This window comes from Gadus morhua, chromosome 6 (assembly GCF_902167405.1).
Source record: "Gadus morhua chromosome 6, gadMor3.0, whole genome shotgun sequence".
Classification (NCBI taxonomy): Eukaryota; Metazoa; Chordata; class Actinopteri; order Gadiformes; family Gadidae; genus Gadus; species Gadus morhua.
The window spans coordinates 9,326,113-9,348,612 of record NC_044053.1 but is presented as its reverse complement, the minus strand read 5'-3'; the positions used below and the strand labels follow the sequence as shown (position 1 = coordinate 9,348,612).

Below are 22,500 nucleotides of genomic sequence, written 5' to 3'. Positions count from 1 at the left end.
ATACTGCTGGGATAGTTACTGTCTAAAGCCACTTACATAATGCCAGACTATCCACTATCTAAAGCCCCTTACATACCGCCAGACTATTCACTATCTAAAGCCCCTTACATACCGCCAGACTATTCACTATCTAAAGCCACTTACATACTGCCAGACTAGTACTATCTAAAGCCACAGACTTACTAGGAGACTATTACTATCTTAAGCCACTTGTATACCCCCAGACTATTCACTATCTAAATCCACTTACATACTGCCTCACTATTACTATCTAAAGCCTCTGACATACTGCAACACTATTAATGTCTAAAGCTACAGACATACCGCCAGACTATTCACTATCTAAAGCCACGGACATACTAGGAGACTATTGCTATCTAAAGCCACAGACTTACTAGGAGACTATTACTATCTTAAGCCACTTACATACTGCCAGACTATTCACTATCTAAAGCCACTTACATGCTGCTAGACTATTACTATTTAAAGCCACTTCCATAGTGCCAGACTACAGAGTGTGTTTACCCAAAGGGGATTAGAAGGGAGGACCCCCCTGGACCCCCTACGGAGGTCCGGGCAGAGCCCATAAAGTCCTCACAGCCTGGCAACACGCTGAGGGTTTATAACCCTCAGCGTGCCAGGACTACATGAGGAAGTCCTACTTCATGTCGTCATGTTTGTTATTAGATTGTCTTCCAATTCACATAGATTGGAAGAGCAATGAGGAACATTGGGACAGGGGTCCTCCATGCAACCGCTCGTGCGCTGACCGGTGAAATAACTGGTTTATTCTGGTTATAGCTGAACTTCTACCTTCACTTTAGACTGAATTGAGATTGTTTGTATTCATTTATCGTCTTATTTTATTCCACCTAAATCATCCTATCGGAAACATGATAACAGGCTTCTTAAACATAATGATGTGACTTCTAAAAGTATGATGAGGTACTACAAAGGAAAAGCTCAACATTTAAATGTGTTTCGGGTTCATTACATAAAAACACTTTAATAAACACAGGAGTGATGTTGCAGGCCAAAAAAATTGTAGATATTTAAGAAGAGTGAGAAGATTAGAGCTGATGGGGTTTATGTAGAAGGAGAGTAGAAGCAGCTGGCTGCTTGTAAAGAAAGAAACAAGCCCAAATCCAGAGAGTCATGTGAGACCAGACCGGAAGATGAACAGAGAAGTTCAGAAAAAAACAAGTTGAGAACACACAGTAATGGAGGAGATTCTAAACAGCATGAGGATAAAAGGCAGATGGAAGACACTGAAAAACAAACAGCACAATCCTATATTGATGGGGATGTTCCATATTTTCATATTCTCCCTCTGTTGGTTTTAATGGTCAAACCATGCAGTACTAAGGGAAAATGTTCATATGACACTAACACTACACTATAAACCATCCTTTTTGGGGATTTTGTTTAAACTGTGTCTATATTCAATCCCTAATTATTGATTCATTTATATTTATATAAATAAATTGAGCCATGGTAATTTGAAAATGGGGAATGTGAATCCTCGATTATCCTTGTGAAATAAAATATGAATATGTGGCTGTTGAAACAGGGTTAAGTGTAGAATTCAGACCTTAAAGTTCAATGGGATGAACAGTGGATTCTATCCAATGTTTGTGTGTCAATATTGGATCTGTTGGCTTATTTTACATGTTTACATTGGGGTGGTTTTTTTCAGTTTTTTCGGGCTGCAGAGACATTAATTCAGTGTTGACCTCCGACCCAGTTGTTGTTTGTCTGACTCATGCTGACGACATTGCAAAAAAGAACCAGACTGCACAACAAGACATAAAGGGGAAGAGCGATTCGTGCCGCACTACACATTTTCATCATGGATGCAGTATCACATACATGCATGTTACATGAAAATCAATTAATTTTAATGCCCGCTTAAAATAAATCCAAAGTATATGCAGTACTTAGTAACCCTTACCCAAATCAGGGTTGGAGGGTCATACTGCATCCCTCTAAGGTTTTGGACTGCCTCAATGTGCTATTTCACTTGGGTTATGCTAACAACATAAACAAGAGAGGGGCTCTGAAAGCTATTTCAACCCTATGCTATTGACCATCGGCAAACAGCTGTTTACCTCTCGGGACGGGCAATATGGCTGGGGTCTGGTGTTACCAGATAATCGATAACAGATCTCAAGGCCAAGACTTTCTCTTTTGTGCGGCCGTCTTTGTTTACCGTTTCATTAGGAACCTGAGATGCATGAGTGGAGGAGACTGTATACCTGCATTCAACCAAAGCCCACTCAAAGCTGATTGGTCAATACTACTCATAGTACAAACAGGCTACAGACGGAGACTAGAGCGCTTCCGATCCACTGCGGTTCAGTTGCTTACAGGTTCTACATTCTTTTGTAGATATCTGATTGTAGGGATGTCGCCTGGACCAGGGGTCTGCAACCGTAACTGTCCGAAGAGCCATTTTTGGTCCCACACCAAATAAAATGCATCACAACACCTTTTTTGACCCCTAAAAAATGTGACCCCTATAATGAAGATAGCGTAGCGTATAAAGATGTGTACATAGTTATACTGTATATAAAAAAAGGAATAGGCTATAGTTTGTGGAATTTCTACTGTGTGTATTTTCGGTGACCAAATATTAAAACACTTTCCTTTGTTATTTTAGTGTCACCTTGATCTCCAAATAAGAGGAGTTCCCTTTGAAAGAAAAAAATGAAATAGCCATTATTTATTTCCAAGCTTTTTTCCAAGCTTCAGGGAGCCACTGCAGGCGTTGGAAGTGTCGCTCGGGCTCCAGAGGTCGCTGACCCCTCATAAGGGAACAACAACAAATAAATCGGCAGCAGAGATAGCACTTATTAACTACCATCCTACTTGATGGATGGCAATGCAAATGTTTCAGACATCTCAGCTTAGCTAGCACTCCTAGATAAAGAGTAGATCTCTTGTGTGTACCTTTTGACATGAAACATAAATGTATTCATTAGTAAGGTCCTGTTTCTCTGTTGCAGATGGAAGTGCCATATTCAAGGGCTGCTTCCTCAAGCCCGACAACGTCTCTCTGGCCCTTCCTGTTACAGCGGTCTTACAAAACATGTCTATTGACAAGTGTGTTGACATGTGCACAGAGAAGGTATAAAATATGTTTGTGTGTGTGTGTGTGTACATGTGTGTGTGTGTGTTTATGGTTGTAAACACATGCACAAAGGCACATGCATGTGCCTTGATAGGTGTTTATATGTGTAATATTTATGTGTATTTTTATGTGTTATCTGTGTGTGTCTGTGTGCATGCCCATTGCCCAGTATGTGTTTATGTATACATGTGTTTATGTGGTTTTCGTGTTCCTCTGTGTGTCTTTGTAGTGGTAGTATTGAGTTATAGCAGTAGTCCTGTGTGAGTCCCGTGAGTGTATAACGGGTGTATGTGTGTATCCTTGGCACCCCAGGAGCAGTCTCTGGCAGTGCTGGCTGGGGACCGCTGCCACTGTGGCTTCCCGACGTCACACTTCTCCCTCCACGAGCCCGAGGAGGAGAACATGTGCCTTCACCGCTGCCATGTGGAGGAGCTGGAGAGCTGTGGGAACGACCAGTACTTTGTCGTCTATCAAACACAGGTTCAAGGTACAGATACGGCCTGATAGACAGATGCATACATAGTTACATAGAGCATTGAGTTGGCCTAGCCTCTTCATATACATTGTAAATAATATTGTATTATTTATAGAGCTGTCAAGCGATTAAAATATTTAATCGTGATTAATCGCATTAATGTCATAGTTAACTCTAATTAATCGCGATTAATCGCAAATAATTTTTCTATGCTAAATATCCCTTGATTTTTTTGTCCCATAATTCTTCTCATTTTAATTCTCTTATCAACATGGTGAAGTGCATCGGCTTGCCTTGTGCAAATGATTTTTTATTGATAACAACATTGGCATATACACTGATCAAAACAGGACGATACAAAAAAAGAGCCTATAGTGCAATTAAACGACTGCTTTGAACAAATGTCATTTGAACATAGCAGTCAGGCTACTGCTTCTTTGTTTTGAGCCAAAGAAAAAAAAAAAATTTTTTTTTTTTTTTTTTTATAAAATAATTGCGTTAATCGCGCGATAAAAAATTAACGCCGTTAAATTTGGTTTGCGTTAACGCCGTTAATAACGCGTTTAACTGACAGCTCTAATTATTTACAATGTATTCATTAACCAGATTATTTCAGCCCAAGTACCTAGACAGTGAATTCAGAGACATGTTATTAAGGGGCAGGTACGGTTAAGACATCTTGCTGAAGGATGACAGCTGGCGTGGACATGAATGCACACTACCTTTTTGCTGGGAGTCTAACACTATAGCCACTACACTCCAATACCCTCCAAATTAATGCAATATAATGCTACACAAGCCGCAGGTTCAATTCCCGGCATGTAACCTGTCTGCGTAGGGTTAGCTTGCGCTCTCCATGTGCCCCAGGATCTGTCCGGGATACCAAGGTCTTCTACAAAGACCTGGTTGGACTGGGTTTACCCTGTATTATCCTGGAATAGGCCCCAGCAGTTCTTCCTAGCAACCATGACCAGGATGTAGCGTCTGAAGAAAACAAATGTACCTCCATAACTTTTTACTTTACGTTTTTACTTGAGCCGTACTTATTTAGCATTGACTCCGTCTTGCACTAGTTGCCAGTGAGACATTTCACTTCTCCTCTTTGGGAATTCTCTTGACGTCAATGAAACCACCAGTGACCCTCAGACAAAGGACCCTGCAGAGTCAGCATCCTGGTTGCTTAAAAGTCACGCTGTCACCCAACAAGGAGATTTCAAAACACCACTATGTTTATTTTCGTCAGGACTATGTGGTTGCACAACAACCACGTAAAGTATATGAAAATACATTTTATGAGTTTACATTTATTCTATGGATATTAATCATATATATCATTGAGTTCTACAATCGGTCCAACTATTGAAGCGCAGAAGTGGACAGAAGTTAAAATTACTACACAATTGATCTATGAAGAGGATCTGAGGAGGATTGAGGACTGTCTAGCCTGCCTTGTGTTGGTCTTCCCCCTAGACAACCGTTGCATGGACCGCCGCTTTCTGCCCTCCCGCTCCAAGCTGCTGCAGGCCCTGGCCAGCTTCCCCGGCGCCGGAAACACCTGGGCCCGGCACCTCATCGAGCTCGCCACAGGCTTCTACTCGGGCAGCTACTACTTCGACGGCTCGCTCTACAACAAAGGTGGGCGTGAGGCCCGACCAGACAGTAGAGCCAGATCCCTCGGTGACATCATCCACCTGTGTCATGTGGGACGTAAACCAACACGTCAAAATGATTCAATTTTAGTATTCCTTCGTTCATCCCAATGCTAAGGCTACGCTAAAACAATTTTAATATATTTGCATTTAATGCAAATATGTCGCAATGGGATTACCAAACAACCTTGTTTGAGTTGGATGGGAACGCACACAAAAAACATTAACACAAACAATGCAGTGAGTAATTTGTCACTTATGGGTTCATTCACGTTCATTCCTGTTTTCATGGTAATGAATTCTTTAAACAATGGCTACTAAGGTGGACAAAAGTCACATTTTGGGTAAGACAGGCTTACTTCTCCATTTAACAAAAAATGAAACTACATAGCACAGCCTAAATAACTCAACTCCTATATTAAGCTACCCAGCTTGTATGACCTTTATGGAGACAGGCCAATTCTTTCGATTCATGAAACGGCGCCTTAGGAACCGCTTTCGAGGTTAGGTAAAGGATTCACAGGAGATCCAAGTTTGGTAACGCCAGATGTGACCAGGTGTCCAACTATTTCAAAGACTCAAGGTTTGTAAGTGTCTAACTATGATGTGGCATTTGACTCCTTAAGTACATTTTTCCCATAGGATTTAAGGGGGAGCGAGACCACTGGCGGAGTGGAAGGACCATCTGCATCAAGACCCATGAGAGCGGGAAGAAAGAGATCGAAGCCTTTGACTCCGGCATTCTCATGATCAGGAACCCCTACAAGGCCCTCATGGCGGAGTTCAACCGCAAATATGGCGGCCATATTGGGTTTGCATCCCAGGCTCACTGGAAGGGGAAGGGTGAGTAGGATGACTGAGAGCGATTGTTCCAGATTATTGGGCAGAGGCAGTGACACTTATTTCAGTTCATGTGTCACTGCTGAGTGACACATACTGCTGACATGGTGAGAATGTCACATCTTTAAACTCCAGCATCGGTTCAGTGGGACTGAGCCAGTGAACCAGCACTTCTTATGTGTCCTCTTGAAATTTTGCACCAAAACACTCGGCAGTTGGCTCCATTGAACCAGAATAAAACAATTTATAGTGAGAAATTCCCTGGATGGAGTCATGGAAGGGCATCTTTTATTCTGCAGAACATTTTTGGATCACATCTTTTCTAATGGAGTAAATAGCTTCAGCAGACAAGCTACATGGTGCTGGTTTAAATATTATTGCAGTAAAATAAATCACCCCTTTCACACACTTACACCCACGACCTATTGAAATGTTGCTTTGAATTCAGAATTCAGAATTATCAATATTATTAAAATAATAAAAGCCAGTTGATAATGCATTATGCGTATCCTAATATGTTTTTGCATCCAAACACTGAAACATGTCCACAGATAGAAATTGGACAGTTATGTATGTACGTCTGATTTAATGAGACATAAATAAGACAGCATTGCTAATAAACAATATATAACCACACTGTTGATTGCCCATTTGGCTGATTTACATCTCAACATATACAATGTAAACAAGTAACCTGGGGTCACAACGAAAACAAGAACTGAAACCTGGATGTCAACAGAAGCAAATTTTTTGTTACATAACAATGGTTGCTATTCAATAGAAACCCCCCCATTTCTCTAATTGCACCTTTCACTTTTTATTTTAGGAGGAAGTCAATAATCGATAATAGAATAGCTGAATAACAGGATAACATTGGTTCACTAAAATCTCATTGTATGCACTATTTCATTCGCACACATTCAAAGTAAATAAATAAGAAAAGATCGTTGAAGAGTAACAATGAATCCAAAAAACAACAATCGCAATACAGAATTCTCAAAAAGTAAAGCTGGGAGACATTGTTTAGATAGCTTGAGAAAGCAAATGTGCTGTCCAGGATTACATCAATGCTCTTTACATCAAAACCTTTGTGGAGACAGCCAGGTGTGATGACTTCTGCAATGTGGAGGGAACAACTATTTATTTTTCAGCGTGTTGATTTATAGCCAATGAGGAGTAGCTCAGTTCTACTACTGTTGAATTTTAGGCAGTTGTTGGTCAGCTGTACATCATGGAGACAGGCAGTAAGGGTACTGGAAGGGAGAGAAGAAGTGGGCTTAGTGGACACATAAAGCTTGTTGTCATCAGCATAACCATGGAACTGAATAGCATAGTGGCAAAGGATGTTGCCATGAGAGAGAAGGTAAATAATAAACAGTAGCCTCAACACTGAACCCTGTACAACTCTGCTGAGCAATTTATATTTTTGACAGGTAATTCTGAATTGGCCGTGTCTTCAAGGTAGGAGTCAAAACACTGCTACAACTCTAATGCTAGGCAGACAATCCGATCATAAGGAGCTGACGGGATACAGTGTCAAAGGCTGCTGTGAGGTCCAGGAGGATGTGGATAGGGAGTAAAGTGGAATCAGATGCACGGAGGAGGTCATTGATGATCTTGATCAGGGCTGTTTCTGTGTGATGTTTGAGGGGAAAGAGATTGTTGTTGTCAGGGTAGATCTGGAGATGCATGTAGATGCGACTACCCTCTCAAGAGTCATATATCACGTTTTAAAAGTAACTTCCCCTTTACTGTTCAGTGAAGTCAGATGAGTCAGATGTGGTTTTGCTGAAGAATAAAATTAATGCCCTCACCACATCCCTGAGAGCAGATTACGTCACCAGTATTGCGGCTTGTTAACGCTTGCCAAAGGAGTCAAGTCAGAGGAAATGCAGTTCAGTGCTTCTTTTGCTGTGTACCGTGTTCGGTAGAATGAAGAGGAGTGTTTGGAAGAAGTATCATTGTGTTTCTGCAGTAGATGCATTTGACACCAGCTACATCTCAGCTGCCGTGTCTGGTCAAACCAGCATTAGTAGCAAAGCAAATGTCTTTGGCGAGACTGACTTTAAAGAGCCCGACCGATATAGAATTTTTAAGGCCGATACCGATACGAAGATTTTGATATTTAAAAAACCGATATGCCGATATATCGGCCGATATATATATATTAAAAAAAAATCCAGAAACGCGCAACAAAACAAACACATTTCCCTAACATTAGTTATTTGTAGTTATCCTTTAAATCCTTTTCACTCTCAGCTAACGCGTAACAGCAAAACTGGACAAGGTAGTCATGAATTAAGTCATGCTTATCGACTTTAGAGAATTGATGGGGATGTTCTTTTAATTGTTATTCAAGCAATGTATGTCTCGTGACAGTTGCCAACTTACCATGAACACACTTGCACACATGAACAACACCGATGATCTCCGTCGATCTCCGTCATTCACTCTGCCTAACTCTGGCTGAATCAGCGGGTTTGGGCGTTAGAGCGCCCTCTGTTGGACAACCTTTTTTTTTTTTTTTTTTTTTATATTCATTTATCGGCCATTATAAATGCCGATACTGAATAGTTTCAAAAATGCCTAATATCGGCCGATAATATCGGCCTGCCGATATATCGGTCGGGCTGGACAGCTTTTTCCAGTCAGGTCTGGTGGTTCCCCTTTGGCACAAATGGTTCCCCTTGCTAGTTTCTGAAATGCTGCATCAGCTCAGCAGCCCCCCCCCTTTGATTAATAATTAATAAATTTCACACTCTCCTAATTAGTTTATGCACTTGCTACTAGAGTTATGTCTGCCTAGGCTGGCATAACTCTAGAAGCAATTATTAAATGAGTTATGTAAAGCCTGGCTTTTAAATGGTGTCAGACTGCTCCATTGTGATTCATGACATGGAACGAAACTCTAGCTTATCAATTCGTCACTTCCACATTTGTTGTTTTCCCCCTCGGGCTGCAAAGGGGGAGGCCGAAGTTACTGAACTTTCTGGAGATGTTAGCATTGTGTCGATTTTAGCTTTGGGGCTTTGTTTGCACACTCACGCCATCTGTTAAGTTCTTGTCATTCTGTCTCTCTGGTGATTGTATAAATGTTACCATTCTGGTGATATAAAGATGTGAGATGTTTGCATCCACCCTGTTTTATCCCTGTATTTTGCATATTACACCTTGAACTTATTACTTTCGAATGGAATTAATGAGTAATAATAATAATTGTAATGATACATTGTATTTTAGGGCATCTTTCACGCCACTCAAGGTCACCTTACATCATATAAGATCAGTAATAAAACATACAATAAACAACAAAGCACCAGAATTAGAACATCAGAACGATCCTCAGTCAACCGTGTGTTCTCCCTGTAATACCGTTCACTGCTGATTCCCTCGTCTCTCTCGGTATCCTCCAGAGTGGCCCGAGTTTGTGAAGAACTACGCTCCATGGTGGGCGTCCCACACCCTGGACTGGCTGCGCTACGGGAGGCACGTCCACGTGGTTCACTTCGAGGACCTGAAGCGGGACCTCTTCTCCCAGCTCAAGGCCATGGTGCTGTTCCTGGGTCCTGTGGTGTCTGAGGACCGCTTGCTCTGCGTGGAGGGTCAGAAGGACGGGAACTTCAAGCGCTCGGGCCTGCGCAAGCTCGAGTACGATCCCTACACGCCGGAGATGTGCGCGGACATCAACAAACTGATCCGAACGGTGGACGTCGCGTTGAGGGCGAAGAACATGTCGGGCGTGCCCATGGAGTACATGCCGAGATGATAGACAAGATGGCTCCCCCTTTTCACTGTCTTCGTTGGACGTGATTTTGTTTTTCCCCTTCTGTTGTTTAACATTTAATTTAAATGATTTTTTCTGTTCTGAAATTCCCCGTAAACTTTCTTTTGTGATGTTGGCTGTTGAAGTATATAGCAGCGGTTCAATGTTTATTTATTATTTGGGTTTTAGAAATGCGTACTTGTTGAATGAGATCCGTCAAAGGAGTATTTGTTGCAACGATGCCTTAGTAAGAAGGTAGATTTGCTCTCATAGTATGGAGGCAAATCGCTGTTTTACCACAGAATCATAATCATAGTGGAAGGAAAAATGCAATACAAAGGTTTGTTGAAACACTGTATGGAATATAATATGGACTTTATTTTTGTGAAAAATAGAATTGAAAAGATGTCTGCTGCTACCACAGCTATGAATAATGCTATTTTATACACCGCAGATTGATCCTGTATTTAAAGGAAGCCCAATGCTGGTTTGAAAAAAACACTTGCATCTTACCCGTGATGATGGTTGTATTTGTACTCTTCTCTTCGAGACTCTTGCCTCTCCATAACTCTATATTCACAAGGATAGTGATACCCGAAGCAGTAAAATCAGCGGAACTTAATAACTGATGTTAATACGGCAATTTTGTTTTCGGATTTGCAGATGTGACTTGGCTAAGTTATGTTTTCTACACTGGACTATCCCAAATAGCATTAACTGTGCATGACCACGTCCCCCGAAACCACTGAGGAATTTGGCATTATGTTTTACGATATGTTATTATTATTATTATGATTTAATGTAAAACTCAGATCTCCTTTAGACTCAAGAAAACTTCTGGTAGTACCCCCATGTTAATCGTAGCACATAAGGTTAAAAAAAAAGAAGATGAAAAAAATGAAAACATCCAATTTGATGATAGTAATAATAATAATAGTATTTTTTTAAAGGATTCTATGGTTACTTTTCTTCTCGACTGCTAATGTAGCTTAAGCAAATCCAATCTACTCCAAAAGCGTAATGCATTCTGTTAAGGGTTTTTAAAATGGCACTTTTAACACTAACCTGTAACCTGCTACTATGTATGCTTCAATAAAAACACAAGCTTCTAAAGAACTTCCATATACTGTATACTATACATGTATATATTTTTAAACATTTAAAAAATAAGGATAACAGCAGAACCTTTGTAAGGCGAGATATTGTTTTCTATTTTTACACCTGCATTAAGCTTGAGTCAAACTTGCTTTCATGGAAGGACTGGCAGTCTGTATAAGGATGTCACATGAGAATGTATTTTCTATATGGGATGAATGTAATGTGTTAAAGGCCCAATAAATACTCTAATTAGGTAAATTCATCAGTGTTCTGTGATGTGAGGTCATTCAATCATTACGTGTAGGAAAGACGATCAATAACTACAATTATTCAATAATTGCTCCATTTTGTTGAGCAATTATTATATGTATTAATAATAGGCCTACCTGTCGTTAATAATAGGCCTATAAGGAGGAACATTTCCTTGTTTGTTTGTTGTCATAGGAGAAGACTGTATATGAAGTGATACAAATACATTAATTCATGTCTTAAGGCCTTCCCAAAAAAGGATCTCGCTCTGCACTAAGGGTCATAAAAAGTGACGCTATGGGCTATGAACTCTAGCATCTAAACACATCTATGTAAAAAGAAAATGTGTATTCAAGGATGACATTACAAATCGTTGATGGAATAGTAAATGTGCCACATGTTTTTTATAAACTTTGCCATCCTACAAATGATCTAATCACATTAGTTTATTACAAAGTTATTACTTAGAAAATATTACTTAGAAAATATAAATAATGATTTCACAAAATTCGTACATACACATTCCTTTTAATATGGTTATAAACTGACAAGACATTCAAATTCAAAGTATACATTTCCATATGCCTCTGTGAACAATCATATTAAGTAAACAACTCTATACAACTCTAACCGCTAGGACCAGGACTAAGCTTAGGTTACCTGAGAAATATTTGATATATTATTTATAGGTCCAATTTTACATTTACCACACTTCAATCCAACATGATTGACAGTGAATACAGATTCAGGTCATTAAGAAGTAGAAAGGGGTTGGGCATCTTGGTCAAAGATGCTAACAGGTATATATCCGTCCCCATCTACATTCTTTGTATGACAAATCAATAATTGTATTCGACAAACAGGAGCTTTAGGTGGGAAAACATTGCCATCTTGCCAACAACAGTAAGGTAACATTACAACAGTTTTTAATGTTCATAAGTTGGAGCATTCTAGATGTGTGTAGAGGCCCTGGCGTCATAAGAGCTGGACCTGGACAGGTACCGGCTGAGAGTGCGTCCGTCTTCGCCCATAGCATTCTCCATTTTGTTGAGCAGGGAACTCTTGAACTTCTGCTTGAAGTCGTTGCCCATGAACACATAGAGGAACGGGTTCAGGAAGCTGTTGGCCGTCGCAATAGTCGTGCCCACCTGTAGTCCAATGGTGAGGATCTCCACATCGAACTGCTGGGGGTTCAGCTCCAGCAGAATGAAGATGTGGTATGGAAGCCAGCAGATGAAGAATGTGGCGATGAGGGCCGACATGACCTTGAAGGGTTTGGTCGATTTGGTCATCTTATTCTTTGTGAGTTTGAGGATGATGACAGAGTAGCAGAAGATGATGATCAAGAAGGGCACCACGAACCCTCCAAGGAAGCGGCTCCACGCCACGTACTTGTGGCTGTGTCGATACGTGTGGTAATTGTTGACGCATGTTACCTTCCCTCGGTGGTCGGACACGTCACGGAACACCATACTGGGCATGCTAAGCGTGATGGACATCAACCAGGCCAGGACCACCACGGCTGAGGCCTTCCTGACGGTGCGTTGGTTCTGCGCCCACACGGGAAACGCCACAGACACGCAGCGGTCTGCGCTGATGACCACCAGCAGGAAGATGCTGCTGAACATGTTGAGGAACATGACGAAGGAGGTGAGCTTACACATGACCAGGCCGAATATCCACTCTCCCATCGCCAAGTACGCGATACCAAAGGGCAAGCAGGCACAGAAGATGAAGTCAGAGATGGCCAGGCTCAGGTACCAGGTGGTGTTCACCGATTTGTTCATCTTGAAGCCGGCGATCCAAATCACGACAGCATTGCCGCAGAAGCCCAGTATGAAGGTGACGACGTTGATGATGATGAGTGCAACGCAGGCAATCGAATCAAAACACCCTGTGACGGGTAGGGAAAATGACTCCTGTATTGTGGTCAGGCTATCATTTTCACTGTAAGTGTAGTTGTCGTACTCGCCGTAATCATAATCCCCTAAATCCATTATGGCAATGGTGGAATAAAGGACAGCACAAAGTCCTGAAGAGAAAAATATAAACATAGCAAACTATTTTGGTCAAGACCACCCTTTACATTTCATGGTCAACGTATTGTAACATTTTAGAGTAAATTACTTTTGGGAATATATTGGCTCATACATGAAATTAAGTCATTGGCTTATTATTGTTGTGAAAAAACAATCAACTGACACAATTGTCAATGTTGTACTGTATTCTAGTAATTCAAGAGAGCTGAACTGAAATAAAATATATAATATAAATGCTATGTATTTGGATTAAAACAAGTGAATAGCTGAGCATGCTCTGTTCAAATATGTACTCATGAATGGATTAAACTATTTAAAGTGGCAATCTGTCAAATTACACACCTTCATTAAGGGTTAAAAAGACAAATGTTTACAATTGTTACCTTATTACGAGTTTGTTATTTTATATAAGCTCAAAATTATTTTAAATGTGAATAAAAGAGAGCCTACCGTTGCCACGATGATGCCTGAATGATGACTTGAATGCCTCTGTTTCTTTTACTGCTTTCTTCCTCTAATTCTTCTTTTAAAACATTTTCGGACAGTCTTTTTTTTTGTTTAGTAATCAGCTGATCAAGCCCTTGCCTAACATTTGCCCCCCACTTGCTTTCACTACTGCATTTTCAACATTGCTCTTTTCCATGTGCTATTGTTATTCTTTGCTTTTTTCACAATATGTTCCTTATGAAATGTCACTGTTCCTATCAGCCTTATTATTTAATGTACCTCAAAACATTTTACTTGTTATTAAACTTAACAACGTAGACACTCAAAAAAGTGTGTCTGCCTCCTCAATACTTCACACTCCACACTGTCAGAACTTCTTTCATAATTGAAGAAGATAATTCCACTTGGATGATTATTTTTGGAAACTATAAGTGCCTAATACATCCAGAATATGCAAAAAAAAAAAAATGGAGCAAGGAATTTCCATTAATGTATTTTTTTAAACAGAGTATTACATTTGGACTTTCTCAAGATGAAGTCAAGATTGCATTAACCTGTAACCTGCTACTAGGTATTCTCCAATAAAACACAAGCTTCTAAAGGACTTCCATATACTGTATACAGGTATATATTTTTAGACCTTTCAAAAAAAGGTAACAGCAGAACCTTTGTGTGGCGAGATACCATTTTCTATTTTTACAACTGCATTAAACTTTGGTCAAACTTGCTTTCATGGAAGGACTGGCAGCCTGTATAAGGATGTCACATGACAATTTTCTATATGGGATGAAAGCAATTTGTTAAAGGGCCAATACATACTCTAATTAGGTCAATTCATCAATGTTTTGTCATGTGAGGTGATTCAATCATATAACGTGTTGGAAAGACGATCAATAGCTACAATTAATTAATTAATTAATATATTTTAATAATAGGCCTACCGTTTATTAGAAGAGGGAACATTACATTGTTTTTTAGTTTGTTGTCAAAGGAGAAAACTATATATAAAGTGATACAAATACATATATATCAACAGTAATTCAATGTTTTTAAGGTCTTATGTCATATCTCGCCCCCTTCATCGATTATTTCATTCCCTGTCCTCGTATTAGGAACACACATGATTTAATTCTTCTTCTTTCCATGACGAGATTAATGGCGAAATGTCGACATTAATCTTGACATTTCGGGAATAAAGTTGAAACATCATGTCGACTTTATTCTGGAAATTATTATTATGATTAATGTCGACATGTCCATTAAATCATATGGAGAGAACAAGACCTTAATTCAGTCTCACTTGGCCGACGTCTCATCAAAATGCCTTGTGTTGATGATCTGGTGAAATTGTACTTTTAATGGTCGCTGTCAAGGAAAGTGGATTCTTTGCCTCTGATTCACATCTTTCGTATCACTATGCAAGCAGTTCGGTAACTTATCAACCCCAGCATATTCGGTTGCTAAAAGACGTCAACATCTTTGGCGAACAATTTCTCTGCACTGATAAACACTAAGAATGGTAACAAATAAATTGTAAAAATACACACCTTGTGAAGTATTGTTTTCATTGTCAAATAGCCCTGTAATAAGCAGGATAATGTATAGAACGCCGGTCATTGTCGAAAAAATAAGCCCCTTCAGGGCGAAGCAAGATCCATCCGCCTCGCGTCGGGGTCCGGTTCGGCCTGCCGGAGAATAGGATTCCTATTCTCATGATGACTTTATTCTCGAAATGTCGAGATTAATCTCGACATGATATTTCATGGTATTTCAACTTTATTCCAAAAAAATATAATCATGCATGTCGCTAATCAGTGTCGTAACTACCAGTGTATTGAGTCAGTGTTTCCCCTCCTCTGTGCCAGCTAGCTTGTTTATGTTTCAAGCGTCCCAGCATTTTCCGTGTGATATTTACGGTTCACGGATGAAATTGAAATTGAAATTGAAATGTTTATTGATCAACAATCCCTCGTACACAGTAGAGTGCTGTTCTTCCTGGGGTCAAGATTTCAAATTGCATTTCCATTTTTTGACACACAAGCATGCATTCACACAGCATATAACACAAACAACAATGAAATTCCTTGCTTGATTTATGTAGGTTATTCTGATCAACTCAACCTCGTCTGAAAACCCTTATGTAGCCTACTTATAAGGTCAGAAAGAAAAGGTTCACGGTTAATAGCATCATCATATATCCCCTGTTGCTCACTTAGACGTTTCTCCTTCCTCAAAAAAAGGATCTAGCTCTACCCTAAGTGTCATAGAAAGTATAGCTATGGGCCACAGGCTAGCATGCTAAGCTTCAAGTAGGCTATCTGAAATTATTTGAAAGACAAAAAAAGGCCAACTCTAGCATCTACAAAAATATCGATGTAAAATAAACGTTGCATTCATGGACAGTATAAATCGTGGAAGGAATAGTAAATATGTGCCACATGTTTCCTAAAAACTTTTCCTTACTACAGACGATCTATTCTCATGATCGTATTACTCATAATTATACAGACACCAGCCAAGTTCTGGCTCAGTTTGATTCTGGTTCATTTTTTTTTATTGATGATGAAATCATAAGTTCATGACCTTTTGATTCTAGGATTGAAAGAACATTTGATGGAATATTTGAATATAATTGATTTGATAGGCTAAACAATTATTGTATTGTGTAATTAACTGGTGTTAAAGCCAAAGTGGAATAAGTAATAAAGCATGCCTATTTTAACCTAATAGTTAATTTGAAACGCATATTACAGGAAAGAACATTATACAATATGCCTAGATGTTTGGCTGATCATATATTTAGCTATATTGTATTCGTGAAAAACGATAATTAAACAGCTATGACGATGACTGTCTTTACCTATTTATATACTTCTCATATTCATGTAGAACTTAGCAATGTTCCTTGACAAATATCTTTTTATCAGCAAAAACAACAGCAGAGAATTGTAGTGATTTTCCTTCCCTAAAATATCAATAATGATTTCACAAAATTCCTACATCCCCATTCCTGTTATTATGGCTATTAACCGACAAGACATTCAAATTAAAAGTATACATTTCCACATACCCCTGTGAACAATCATATTAAGTAAACAACTCTATACAACTCTAACCGCTAGGACCAGGACTAAGCTTAGGTTACCTGAGAAATATATGATATATTATTTATAGATCCAGTTTTACATTTACCACACTTCAATCCAACATGATTTACAGTGAATACAGATTCAGGTCATTAAGGAGTAGAAAGGGGTTGGGCATCTTGGTCAAAGATGCTTACAGGTAGGCTGTGTACATGAGGGATCGAACCCAGACCCTTAAGGCTGAAGTCAAACACGTAAGCCACTGCGCTATATCCGTCCCCATCTACAAGACAAATCAATGATTGTATTTGACGTATAGGAACTATAGGTGGGAAAACATTGCCATCTGGACACAGACAACAGATGTTATGTTTGTAATGTTCATAAGTTGGAGCATTCTAGATGTGTGTAGAGGCCCTGGCGTCATAAGAGCTGGACCTGGACAGGTACCGGCTGAGAGTGCGTCCGTCTTCGCCCATAGCATTCTCCATTTTGTTGAGCAGGGAACTCTTGAACTTCTGCTTGAAGTCGTTGCCCATGAACACATAGAGGAACGGGTTCAGGAAGCTGTTGGCCGTCGCAATAGTCGTGCCCACCTGTAGTCCAATGGTGAGGATCTCCACATCTAACTGGTGGGGGTTCAGCTCCAGCAGAATGAAGATGTGGTATGGAAGCCAGCAGATGAAGAATGTGGCGATGAGGGCCGACATGACCTTGAAGGGTTTGGTCGATTTGGTCATCTTATTCTTTGTGAGTTTGAGGATGATGACAGAGTAGCAGAAGATGATGATCAAGAAGGGCACCACGAACCCTCCAAGGAGGCGGCTCCACGCCACGTACTTATGGCTGTGTCGATATGTGGTGTAATTGTTGGCGCATGTTACCTTCCCTCGGTGGTCGGACACGTCACGGAACACCATACTGGGCATGCTGAGCGTGATGGACATCAACCAGGCCAGGACTACCACGGCTGAGGCCTTCCTGACGGTGCGTTGGTTCTGCGCCCACACGGGAAAAGCCACAGACACGCAGCGGTCTACGCTGATGACCACCAGCAGGAAGATGCTGCTGAACATGTTGAGGAACATGACGAAGGAGGTGAGCTTACACATGACCAGGCCGAATATCCACTCTCCCATCACCAAGTACGCGATACCAAAGGGCAAGCAGGCACAGAAGATGAGGTCAGAGATGGCCAGGCTCAGGTACCAGGTGGTGTTCACCGACTTGTTCATCTTGAAGCCGGCGATCCAAATCACGACAGCATTGCCGCAGAAGCCCAGTATGAAGATGACGACGTTGATGATAATGAGTGCAATGCAGATAATCGAATCAAAACACCCTGTGATGGGTAGGGAAGAGGACTCCTGTATTGTGGTCTCGTTATCGTCATTGTAAGTGTAGTTGTCATACTGGCCGGAATCATAATCCCCTAAATCCATTATGGCAATGGTTGAATAAAGGTCAGCACAAAGTCCTGAGGAAAGGAACATAAACACAACACAGTGTTTTAGTTAAGATCACCCTTTATTTTTCATGGCCAACATATGGTTACATATTACAGCAACTAACTTTTGTCATTGGTTTTTATTCTGTCGATTAACTGACACAATTGCACATTTGGTACTGTATTGTAGTAATTCAAGAGAGCTGAACTGATTTAAGAATCCACTTAAAAAGAAAAGAATCATCTGTATAAATTTGAAATAAAACAAGAAAATGGCTGAGCTTTGTTCAGAGATGTAGTCATGAATGGTTAAAACTCTTTTTAAAAGGGCAATTTGTAATTACACACCTCAAAGGTTATTTTACTTATGTTTACAAATGTAACCTTATTGTTCTGGGATTGTTATTTTTTGTCTGTTGAAAAGATTGTAAATGTGAATAAAAGAGAGCCTACCGTTTCCACAATGTGCCAGTGACTTAAATGCCTCCGTGTCTTTGACTGCTTTCTGCCTTGACTTCTTCTTTTAAAACCTTTTCTGACAGCCTTTTATTGTTTTGTAACCAGTCGATTTAACCCTTGCCCAACATTTCCCACCCCCACTTGCTTTCACTACTGCATTTTAAACATCGCCCTTTTCCATCAGGTGCTAATAACATCATTGTATGATTGACTTAGTTCCCCTAATAGTTTAAAAAATATGTATATAAAAAAACGTGTATGGAAAGAATTTCAACATGTAGGCCTACTATTTTAAACAAAGTATTACCTTTTTAATTTCTCAAGATCTAGTTTATTACAATTGGGCATTCCCCTTTTTTATACACACATCAAAGTCTCCTTCAGTGGCGTAACATTCGGTAAGCAGGGTATGCGGGCGCGTACGGGCCCGGGCCAATCAGGGGCCCGCCTTGAACATCCTGCATACGGGCCCGTCGTTGCCTTGTTACGCCACTGGTCTCCTTTATATATTTTCCAGCTCCTCATGTATGCTTAGTTGTAGTAACAACTAAGAAATTACCTTGAATGTCTCTTCAGAACCAACATAAAGGATGTTTGCCACATCCTGGATGAACAACCAAACACAGAATGAATTAACCCTTTGATGAGCATATAATAGGCCTACAACAGCTTTAATTATACAGTATTTTAAGATTTACATGTTAAAGATATAATGTGTATTTTCTCGGTAGGGGGAAGGGTGTATCATTTAAAACAATAAAAAAGTACTTGTTCGATAGCGTCGTTTCCGGTTAAAAACGATCCATTTCCGCTCAGCCAGACTACGGTAATATAAAACCTTTTTTTCCCCAGTATTTTTAATCCTGAAAAAAATATTGGTTTCAAATAAAAAATTTGCTTTGCGATGAATGTATTTAGATTAAATGAGTAATAGTAGACTATATTGTCATTGCACATGTCACAAGTACAGAGCAACGAAATTGCCAGCTACATCCGTTACATCCCGTCGAAAAAACAGTGTGGGGAGACAGTATGAGGAGACTATCGGGGCGCATGCGCTCCCTCATGATTAGATAAGAAAAAGAAAACAAGAGGGAAAACGAGGGGGGAAAAAAAGGTAATTCCCAAACTAGGCTTTCCCAAACTAGGCTCCTCAAAGGGGGGCACAGTGTAGGGATGAGGAAAAAAACACCTCGGCACATAAGCAACATGTTAAAAACAACACAAACACACGTGGGAGTGGGGAAGGGTGTCGGGGAGGGGAGGTGTCACAGCTCAGCCACCGGGGGGAGGACCCAGCCAGCGGGCGCGTCGCATCACTCGCGGCATACTGTACTGTAACGAGGGACAGAGAGGAGGAGGGAGACCAGAAGACGTTGAGTCCAGGGCCAGGGGGTGTGTGTGTTATGTGTCTTTGTGTGTGTGTGTGTTATGTGTCTTCGTGTGTGTGTGTGTGTGTGTGTGTGTGTGTGTGTGTGTGTGTGTGTGTGTGTGTGTGTGTGTGTGTGTGTGTGTGTGTGTGTGTGTGTGTTTGTGTGTGTGTGTGTGAGCCCAAGGACTCCATCTCCACCAAATGATTGCAGCTCGTTCAGGTAACTATTGATTCTGGGGTATCTGACACTGGGGTTCGGAGGAAGGAGTTTGTAGTTTAGGTTCAGCTCTTGTCTCTTTTAGTGCAGAGCTGGCCCCTGTGAGGAAAAATACATGGCACTCTTGCATTGCATTCATTGAAGACATTACAAAAAACAGTGTTGGGAAGGTTACTTTTAAAATGTATGCCCGAAAATGTCATATGTAACGTATTCCGTTTCATCACTCAATCTGAGTATTGTATTCTGAATACTTGGATTACTTCAACATTGAATTGCATTTTATAAGTGTAGGAATGCAGCATCAAATCCTGCTTAATAAACAGGCCTATTGTGGTGTGTTCTTCTTCTGTGTTAGGCCCAAGTCTCCCTGAAATTAAACTATTTTATATAATTTGCTGTAGTGGAACAAGGGTATGTTCATGCGAAAGATATTTGCTATTACAGAGGAGAGAGAGAGAGAGAGAGAGAGAGAGAGAGAGAGAGAGAGAGAGAGAGAGAGAGAGAGAGAGAGAGAGAGAGAGAGAGAGAGAGAGAGAGAGAGAGAGAGAGAAAAAAAATATCGTTCAATCATCTGCATTTTTATGTGTGTTTTCCAGCATACGTTTTATGTGGGTGTCTGTCCAAATTCCCAGACGGTCCAACAATTTGCTGCTAGTCTTGGAGTTACCGCTAATCAAACAATAATTCCCATAATGCGCGCGGCTGAGCGGGTGCCTGTTACGTCCAAATAGGCATATGCTTTGTGGTGCGTTCGCTTTCACATCTCAAGCGAACCGTAGCCTACTAGGGTTCGTTTGGAAGGAACCGAGACCAGCTATGCAGGGAGTACTCGGTGAGGTGGTTGCATTCACACCAACGCAAACGTACCGAACCAAGGGGACCAAACTCGTTTAGTGCGCACTAAAAGTTGTTGGTGACAAAGCACGAATAAACTGCTGAAACAGAAGTATCGTCATGTAATCCATTGATTTCAACAATGTAACTGTATTCCAAATACCAACTGTTTAAATTGTAACTGTAACGGAATACAGTTATAATTTGTATTCTGAATACGTAACGCCGGTACATGTATTCCGTTACTCCCCAACACTGAATACGAGTAATATTTGAATTGTATTGCAGTGGAATCCGAGTGATATTATCACATAAGAGCTTCATAAGGTTTTCTGCTACAAGCCCATTGAATGTATTAAAATAGGCCTATGCCTCGGAGACCCATTAGACTGTCTACCTGCACTGCACCATAATTCATCTCAAAACGAGAAACAAAATAACTGTCAGAGGGAGGGAAGTGGAACAATATAGATATCTGCCATAAAACCAAATAGGGTATGTTTGACGTGTCTACTCATGCAAATAGTTCCTGTTAGCAGAATGGATGGTCTGCCGTACACAAGGGTATTAGTCTCCCACGGAGGGCTTATTGACAACACATATGGGTAAAATAATCTCTGACAGCGTCATCGTAACCTCTGTCTTTAAGCTTGCTTAATCTTCCAACAATCGCAGGTATAGTTGAAAGTCAATTGTGCAGGCCTACATAATAACAATAATATGTTTATTTTATAAAGTGCCTTTCTCAAACTCAAGGTCGCTTTACAGAGTTATGAGCATACACGGAGCAAGACAGCACAACACAGTTGTAAATAAAATAAAAATAATAAAAATAAAAATACATTTATGATGGCTGCCTGAGATCCCACTCGTTAACAGGTCCCATGGTCAATCTGTCCACAATTATTTCAACAACTCCAAGCCAGCAGTGCTTGATCGAGTGGCCCATTGACCAATGACGACCTCAACATGGCCGCAGGTTATTTGGCTGATCAATCGTCCGATCCCTGTTTGCCTTCCCTTATTGACCTCCCATGCTATTGATATTTACCCCTGAATGTGTACATCCTCTTCTATGAGACCGCCACATGCTTGCAGAACACAACATGGGTCATTGTGTTGATCACAGTGTGTTCGATAGACTACAGTGCTTGAGATTCACTGTTTCTAAAACACTACGCCACTCATACAGTGCACTTAAACTGCAGCTTGTTAAATAATGGACTGCATTTGGAAATGCACTGCATTTATATAGCGCTTTGGACAAAAGCACTTTAAAATATTGCCTGAGATACACACATTCCTGAACACATTCATACACGACAGCAGAGTCAACCATGAAGGCGACAGCCACCTCATCGTGAGCAGTGGGGCGTTAAGTGCCTTGCTCAG

The 22,500-nt window shown here is 40.5% G+C and overlaps 3 protein-coding genes across 5 annotated transcripts in view; 1 reads left to right on the top strand and 2 right to left on the bottom strand.

Annotated features, from left to right (window-relative positions):
* wscd2 (WSC domain containing 2) overlaps window positions 1-11,217 on the top strand; it is a 35,072-nt gene extending 23,855 nt beyond the window's left edge. The window contains 5 exon segments of the mRNA XM_030357738.1: window positions 3,006-3,127; window positions 3,443-3,617; window positions 5,076-5,240; window positions 5,897-6,097; window positions 9,508-11,217. Of these exon segments, the coding sequence (XP_030213598.1) occupies window positions 3,006-3,127; window positions 3,443-3,617; window positions 5,076-5,240; window positions 5,897-6,097; window positions 9,508-9,860 (1,016 nt within the window). The 3' untranslated portion in view covers window positions 9,861-11,217.
* A 495-nt stretch (window positions 11,218-11,712) lies between these two features.
* LOC115545022 (chemokine-like receptor 1) lies at window positions 11,713-13,801 on the bottom strand. The gene is made up of 2 exons (XM_030357739.1): window positions 13,694-13,801; window positions 11,713-13,236 (listed from the first exon to the last, which is right to left on the bottom strand). The coding sequence occupies exon 2, from the start codon at window positions 13,199-13,201 to the stop codon at window positions 12,155-12,157; it is 1,047 nt and encodes a 348-aa protein (XP_030213599.1). The 5' UTR covers window positions 13,202-13,236; window positions 13,694-13,801; the 3' UTR covers window positions 11,713-12,154.
* On the bottom strand, window positions 11,713-18,780 carry LOC115545024 (chemokine-like receptor 1). 3 transcript variants are annotated; one of them, XM_030357741.1, is made up of 3 exons: window positions 18,677-18,780; window positions 17,156-18,253; window positions 11,713-12,135 (listed from the first exon to the last, which is right to left on the bottom strand). In XM_030357741.1, exon 2 carries the CDS (start codon window positions 18,216-18,218, stop codon window positions 17,175-17,177), a length of 1,044 nt encoding a protein of 347 aa, XP_030213601.1. In that variant the 5' UTR covers window positions 18,219-18,253; window positions 18,677-18,780; the 3' UTR covers window positions 11,713-12,135; window positions 17,156-17,174. The 3 variants fall into 3 exon arrangements, with proteins under 3 accessions (XP_030213601.1, XP_030213602.1, XP_030213600.1); XM_030357742.1 differs by lacking the exon at window positions 11,713-12,135 and having other exon boundaries at window positions 15,621-17,522; window positions 17,661-18,253; XM_030357740.1 differs by lacking the exon at window positions 11,713-12,135 and having other exon boundaries at window positions 15,621-18,253.
* Between the last annotated feature and the right edge of the window lie 3,720 nt (window positions 18,781-22,500).

Excerpts from the sequence above, each read along its gene's own strand:
- LOC115545024 (XM_030357741.1), bottom strand. The coding sequence starts at position 18,218 with ATGGATTTAGGGGATTATGATTCCGGCCAGTATGACAACTACACTTAC.
- LOC115545022 (XM_030357739.1), bottom strand. The coding sequence starts at position 13,201 with ATGGATTTAGGGGATTATGATTACGGCGAGTACGACAACTACACTTAC.